Below are 7,693 nucleotides of genomic sequence, written 5' to 3'. Positions count from 1 at the left end.
AGCCTCGTTTTGTACTGCTGCTTCAGGTTCGTTACCTGGTGCATTCCTATTGAAGGGATTTAAGTTTGTCCGAGCTCGTGCTATATAATGAGCAATAGTTGGTCTTACACGTGGGTATAGGCGTAGCCAGACATGCTTAATTGCAAAGCCTGTTAATATGACACCCCAAATTAAGGATAAAATGACTAAAATAGCCAAAATACTGCTCCAAAAAGTGTCTGTTATAGAGGAGAGTGTCATTAATAACGTTTGTTTAAGTACTGAGTGGATGCTGCTTGAGATGCGCAAGTTTGCCACATCCGACACTGCAAAAATAGTTGGGTAGTGTATACCCAAAATATTTGGGTATATATGACCTCTAGTTTTGGGTACTTTCGTTGAGAACCCCAAAACTTTTTCTTTGGGTATATAGTACCCAAACTTTGTTGGGTACATGTGGCTTATACCCAAAGGCGGCTTTTTGGGTACCATATGTCTATACCATATTACTATTTTGGGTTCTTTTATCTATACCCAATGAGTAATTTGGGTACTTAAAAGTTATTTTGGCTATGCAACTGAAATAATGCACAAATAAAAATTGAGTCACTTATATTTTGCATGCTTTACAAGTTACTGCGCACATAAAAATTGACGGGATACACAAAATGACATGGACACTGATAAAACTGCAAGGGTTGACGAGAGCGCTCCGCCTCCGGGAAATGGCGCGCTCTTTGGCGAAAGGAAGAAAAAGGGCGGCATTTGTCCCTCTCGCGCCAAGTTAAAAAATGCCGCCAAAATTTGAAACCATTCAAACTGTACCTTTGAGTGTAATTCTCTGTTAGAATACAGCTGCCTAACGGTTTACTTCGAGTTAGCTGGCCAGGCTAATTCGGTAAACAATGGATTGTGGCATACACATTAATGTATTGTAAAGAGCGTATACGTACATTTCGGTACGTGCAGCCTATCTCTGTGATAGTTTCTCCAGTAATGGCTGCTTTTTGTTGTCCCGTGAGTAATGATAAAGTAAGAGAGAGGTTAATGCGCGCGTTAGTTGCAAGTAGCAACGAGAGATAAGATTGCAGTTGACATTCTACGTAGGATGCATCAGCATTCAGGTGTTGGAAACTTGATCGTAATTGATCATTAAATCGTTTAGGTAAAAACCAATAGCAGTTGGCATGGCCTCAGCAGGCGGGCGTAAATAGTGCCTGATAATTGGGCTGGACAAAATCGCATGGAGTGGGATGTTTGTGCTCCAAAAAAGTAATAAGTGTTTGTAGTAATTATTTCTACAGCGGGATATGATATGGCTGGAATTTCCTTTAAATTTCTATCAAGGCGGAAACCATTAACATGGCATTTTTTGGTCATATTGAGCAGGTGGCGATGGCAGGTTTCCGGGGGAATATCTCGTATTCCGCAACTTGTTGCGGCGAACAAATGCGCAAATTGAAATCAAGGTTAGTTGTGCCAGTGCACCAAAACATGGTTAATAATAGAATTATGTACAAGGAGGGATGTCTTGTTAATTGCCTTTCCATTGGCAAGGGGGAGTGCATTTATTTGCACGGGGACCAAAACGCGCGTGATAAAAACATAAGTCTGAGTTATAACGCTGTCTATTTGGAGGATATCCCGAAAATGGCTTGCGCGGCTGCTGTGACGTACTGTACTGCTGCGGCTGCTGAAACAGCTGCGCGCAAACATGATAAGAGCTTCCGGTCGCGCGTTGCGGTGCTGTATTACGTGTCTGAAATGCGTTACGCCTGAACGGTTGTGCTTGCCTGTTGTAAGATTGATAATTTTGGCGATCTGAATAATGCGGTTTTTGCGTTCCCTGTCCTGTCGCTAAAGATTGAAACGTAGTTAACAATTCCTGTAGTTGACTTGTTAAACGTTGCATTTCGTTTGGCTGCGTGCGGTCGCTTGGCGCATTGGGGTTGGTATCTGAAATTCGATCTGCTAAAATTCCAATGTCTTCTAGCGAAGTATCAGGATTTTGTGACTTAATCAAGATTTGAATTTCTGTCGGCATACGTTGCAGAAATTCGTTTCACACTAATTTTCGTGCTAACGGATTAGTATGCGGGTTTTCAGCACAGGCGTTTGCCAAACGATTTAAATAAACACTTGGGAATTCGTTGGGGAGTTGGATAAGGTTTGAAATGTCCGTCTGCCAAATTTGGGCGCCCAATCCGGTAGCTTGCTTAATTATTGCCTTCTTAAGGGTAGTATACGGCGTATCAGTTACAGAGGCCTGCGAAATTAAATTCTGGAACTGGGACGTTTGCTCTTTCGAAAAACTTTTTAACAAAAAATCAAATTTGTCAGAATCGGAGGTAATTGCCTTTTTCTGAAATTGTTTGTCGGCATATTGGAAGTATTACATACGGCTTTGGGCATTGGGCCAAAATCTAGCGAGCTGGAAATTTTGTTTTACCATCGGCTGTAGTTGCGCTTCATTTGCGGCGTTATCGTGATTGTGCGCCGGGGGAAATGACTGATTTGTTTCCGATGACACACTACGCGGCGAAACTAAGGGAATTTCTGCTTCGCTTGTTGACATGGCGACGGTTTGGCTTGGGGATAATGGGATTACTGTTTTACTGCGTGTGCGCTTACTTACGGGCGAAAAAGTGGCTTCCTTTATGAATTTACTCAACGTGGTTGTTACAAGTTTGTTGGGTTCAAACCCAACACAAAGGTTGATAAAAAAATGGCGACTGGAGCAATATGCTGGCTTGGGGAAAATGGGTTGCAAATGCCGAAACAACAGGCGTTTGCATTAATTTGTAATTGCCAAAAACAACAGGCTTTTGCGTTAGCAGTCTGTAATTATTATGGTTTCCTATTGGTAGTGACAAGCCGTTATGCCGGACAAACAATTGGCGCTAAACTATGTAAGTTTATAAAAATTTCCCTAGCGACCTAGGTCTTATGGGAGCTATTAGGCTTTTAAAGGGTAAAACACAATATGCACATTGAAAAAAATGATCATGCAATAAAAAGTCGGTTATCAATAAACAATTAAATGCGTGTGCGAGCGATTATAGTTTTGGAATTATTCGTTTTTGTTATTGTCGAAGGTATTCTACCTCTCGTTGGGCAGAATTGCTGGGGTTGTTCCGATCTCCTTCGCTGTGCTGTTGGGTTCCAAGATGTTGAGTGGGGCGTCTTCCTTGTTGTGGAAACGAGTCCGCTGGTCCAAGTGGTGAACGTGATTTGGTTCTGATGTTGGGTGGGGGAGGTGTAGAAGGTTATTTGCTTCCAAATGATTGTCTTCGGCGCCTAAGTGAGCTTGCCAAGAGGGGGGCCAAGTTTGAGTGGTTGCGCGGCCGGGAATAGAGCTGGAGTTCCTGGTCAAAAAATATTTGAGAAGTTGGAGACAGATTGTCACCTGGGCTTCTAGTTTGGCGTGCTGGTCGCCTGGAGTTGTACGGGCTGCGTCGTCGGTTTGCCGGGTATCTTGGTGTACTGGCTGGTGAAACACGTCTGCTTCTTCTCTCTGATCTCAAGGGAGTTGCCGAAAACGGGGCACTATTGTAAATAACTCTAAGGGTCTCAGAGATATTTAACAGGGTCTCGATGGCCTGAGCGGTTATTGAGTCTCTTTGATGGTTAAACCTGCTTCTGCCCCGTTCTATAAAGCACCCAGAACCAAGATCTCTTCCCGAATAATTGTATTCATTTCTGTTATCTTCTTCATTACGACGGTACATTACAACTTTCAATACAACGTTGTTAGGATGCCAGCAAATAGAATCAAGTAGAATTAAATAGAATAAATTAGAATGGATTTACCGGTCTAACCTGGGCTTTTTAACGCTCTCCATTATGAGAGCTGATTGGTCAATAATGTCACGTGATATCATGAGGCGCTTGAAGTAATATAATACAAGAACATAGGTGTGATGTGACATAAGCATAGGAGGACATTTTATGTGGTAAACAGGATGTTGAATGAATCACTTTACTCGAGAATATTCGATGGCTCAATCATTTGGGTCACATTGTGGGATTATGCAGTACATGTGCAAAGCTGCGCGCAAAACATTACGCAATACAAGCACTGGTTTCTGTGACGTATGTTACACACGCAAAACATTACGCAATACAAACACTGGTTTCCGTGACGTATGTTACAAGCCAACCACCTAGAAGTTACCGCTCAGCAGTCCTTATGTAGTAAGGTTCCTTAACAAGAGGTTCTTGAGGCGTCCACAGAACTTTCCCAAACAATAATAATAAGATGAAGTTCATTTTGCTTGGAAACACCACCGAAAAAGTCTTCTAAGTTTTAATAGGCAATATAGGTGTCCAAAAAGTAAAAAAAATGCCAGGGATACACGGGCGAGTTGACAAACCCTGTGTCTTGAAACCAGTTTACTTTTGGAGTGATACACAGCCACAAAACTGTTTTCTTTTCCCACCGTCTCGATACGCTTGAACGCTCGCCAGCTAATAGCGCGATGACCGCGTGCACACTATCTGCCCGTTATTATATATATGTACGATCGGACGCAGTATAGCGAAGTGCGAAATATGTATTCTGTGAGCTTCAGACAAATAGCTACTGTTTTGACCGTTTAGCCGGTAAGGCCATCCACAATAGTTACATCAAGCTGCAATGATGAGATTTTGTAGGTCGAAAAAGTGGCCATCTGCAGCTCTCAGAATTCATGTTATTGGCTCCATATATTTGTATATATATGTATTAAAACGTCAGCTGTATGCTGCGTAGTTGTGCGTCTGCAGGAATGAGACCCACAGCGAAAGTGTTTAAGCCTATTTGGTTCTACAGCCTTGACCGCAAGTTGGGTAAACAATGCAGCATCGTGATTACAGTTATGCAGTAAATGGAAAGTTGTCAGTCCGCGCTGATTTGACTGAGCATATCGTAACTGTTTCACCCACAGTATATTTACAGTTTAGAATAAAAAGTAGTAGGCTATAGAGTAGTATAAAAATAGATAGCTTACCTTTGAAATCACATGCAGACACAATCCGTATAATTTTATAAAAATGTATTTGGCATCAGCTCAAATAAGCCGAGCTTGTAAGAGAATTTTGATCATGCAAATACAACAATAATATCACCAAATGTTGGCGTGCAGAAGTTCAACAAAAGAACGACACATTGGTTTCGATGTATGTATTGGTCAACCACTTAGTTTTACAAATTTCCGACCTATTGAGTTTGATTGTATCCGTCCTTATCTTAACCTCCCATGTCCTTTGCATGAAGTTGCCGTTCGCTGTTTGCGCCAAGCATTCATGGAAGTGCATCAGCATTCATGGAAGTGCGCCAAGCATTCATGGAAGTGCGTCAGCATTCATGGAATTGCGTCACATTGCTTTCGCTGATCTCGCTGCGTGCCTTTCCAAGTTGTTGCCTTCAGTCTGTTTTAGTTTCTTACTGCTCAGAGCAGCAAATGCGAAATAAGCGATCGTAACTAAGACAAAACACACGACGTGATAAGGTTGCTTATTGCTTCTTCCGAAGGGTTTTATTGCATGTGAAAAGGTCGGTTGTGACGTTCGATCAATTGTGTATTTTCGCGTCAATTTTCACTTAGAAAGCTGCTGTACTCTTTTCGCGAAATTGCCTCGTGTAATGTTTCAAGTAAATGTTTTTCTTAGACTTCTTAGGGTAATAGTAAGAAAACATTTCGGAAATGTCTGTACGAAGACACGAAGTTGGTGACAAGAGTGGAAACGAGCTTGGTGATTATATGGGGAATCTTACAATTAACCCGAACGAGTGGAAAACAGGTAAAGTGCACGTGTTCGAGATGAATGGACGCGAAGCCACTCGAATTACTGCAAACCCAACATCGAGTCAACCGGGAAATGGATTTGTGAAATTTGGTGATGAAACGCCCTGCTGGAATGACCTCGAACGATCGATGGACAAAAACTTTCCGAGAAGAGCTGATAATTTTCAAAATCAGCCTCTTAATGAAAGTTTCAACCCAAAAACTAAGTCGGGAAAGGCTTTGTTTTTGCAAACTTTCGAGGGAGCTCGAAGAGTTCCACAGGAAAGAGACCATCTCACAAGAGAAGATGTGAAACTGGGAATACGTATGGCAAACGAACAGGGAAACCCACGTAAAGCCACCGGCATGTTTACTAGTTTTCCTGAAAAACGACATGAAACATATGATAATATTCGGTAAGCTGGAATCATCAAATACAAAATTCAATGTAGAACTTACATTTTTCAGTGTCATCTAAAAAACATGAACCTGTATTTCAGGAAAGCCAGTGTGAACAACTATCAATCCGGAAGTGGAGAAAAAGGCAGAGGAAAATGTGGATCAAGTGGACTTGGAGGAGGAAGAAGAAAGTAGTTTGATTCGATCGTCACTTAATTACTTGTTTTATTGCAGTGAGTTCGCCTTCATGAAAAATGTTGTATTTTGGATTTTTGTGAAAAGCATTTAACGCTTAGCATTTAACAGAAAACAACGACGTTATTTTAATTCATTTTTAAGTTAGAATTGCCAAAACGAAGAACATTAACACAAATTTTCGGATACGTGTGATCTTGTTGTCCAATGCAGTTGCAGTTCATACTCAAATGAAATAATATGTTTTGCGCACGCTCAATGTTTAATTGACGAAGGCCAATGTACATACCACATCAGACCTTACCTATCGTTTGAAGTTGTGGCTTCATTTTTGGTTATGTATATATGCCACAATGGAAGTTCGTTTAAAAATTGGTTTAACTGAAAAATTACGTTTCAGGTAATCGTTTATTTTTCAATGCCACTATACATATTTCACCAAAGCCAGCATTGAAAATGCATGAATTACTAGTACGTTTTAGTCTCAACGCAGCCATATTCGTGGTCTTTTCCTTTTCACTTGTCTTCATTCAAAACATTCTAAAAGCTTCTAAATATTTCTCAAAATCTCGTTTATTCGTGTGACTTATCTGGAAACTCTGAAATATCTGTCGTTGGGTACATAATAATACAAAAAATCTACGCCCAACGTCTCTCTAATGAGCAAGAGACAAAAAGATGTGGAGAACTGCAAATATTTGTTGTTATGCAACAGTATTGTTTGCAAACTACCGGTGTTTATATAAACATGCATTCAATCAATTATGCAAAAAAAGCAGAATTTTTGCATAACTTTGTCCAGAGCCAGATATGGCATATAAAAAACAGACTATACAGACACTATAGTCCTGTTCACATGAAATGGTTTGCGAGCAAGCTTGCGCCGTTGAACTATGAAAAACAAACAAACCATAACGAGCGAGCTTCGGTCTTCAATTTACTTGCTCTGATGTTTTTGCATAATGGGGTTTTAAGTGAAATGACTGTTCTAGTTCATATTCAATAAAAACGACGCCGGTTGAAAAAAGGGTTTTGCGTTTGTTACATCCTGGTGTATAGCATTATCTAAGACGAAGATTTGGGTGCCTTTTCGTAGGCAAAGGTAATTATTTGCTTGGAATGTCTGCACCTTTCCAGATCTGTAGTTAAACATTTGTTTCTGTTTTGCATCAGGTCATTTGTTAATTTCAGAATAAACAAAGTATGCTTGTTTGTGAGGAAAAAACTAATTTATGCGTGAATCAGACCCAACTTATTCAATGATCAAAAGTACATTACTTGCGCATTCCTACATGTCTGTGTTATAAGTAACTAAAAGCTGGTTGTGGTGCTTTACTGCAATTTATCACCAAGAG

The 7,693-nt window shown here is 40.6% G+C and overlaps 1 protein-coding gene across 1 annotated transcript; it reads left to right on the top strand.

The window, feature by feature from the left end:
• The first annotated feature begins 5,609 nt into the window (after positions 1 to 5,609).
• On the top strand, positions 5,610 to 6,981 carry LOC145895152 (uncharacterized). The gene is made up of 2 exons (XM_082983923.1): positions 5,610 to 6,160; positions 6,245 to 6,981. Exons 1-2 carry the CDS (start codon positions 5,664 to 5,666, stop codon positions 6,336 to 6,338), a joined length of 591 nt encoding a protein of 196 aa, XP_082840049.1. The 5' UTR covers positions 5,610 to 5,663; the 3' UTR covers positions 6,339 to 6,981.
• The last annotated feature ends 712 nt before the right edge of the window (positions 6,982 to 7,693 follow it).

Source organism: Ascidia mentula, chromosome 3 (genome assembly GCF_947561715.1).
Source record: "Ascidia mentula chromosome 3, kaAscMent1.1, whole genome shotgun sequence".
Lineage (NCBI taxonomy): Eukaryota > Metazoa > Chordata > Ascidiacea > Phlebobranchia > Ascidiidae > Ascidia > Ascidia mentula.
The sequence above is the reverse complement of the archived record's forward strand: the minus strand, read 5'-3'. Positions and strand labels throughout refer to the sequence as shown.

Bases quoted from the DNA above. Each gene is read 5' to 3' on its own strand.
- LOC145895152 (XM_082983923.1), top strand. From the start codon at position 5,664: ATGTCTGTACGAAGACACGAAGTTGGTGACAAGAGTGGAAACGAGCTT. The intron at 6,161-6,244 runs GTAAGCTGGAAT...CCTGTATTTCAG, and splicing joins GAAACATATGATAATATTCG to GAAAGCCAGTGTGAACAACT.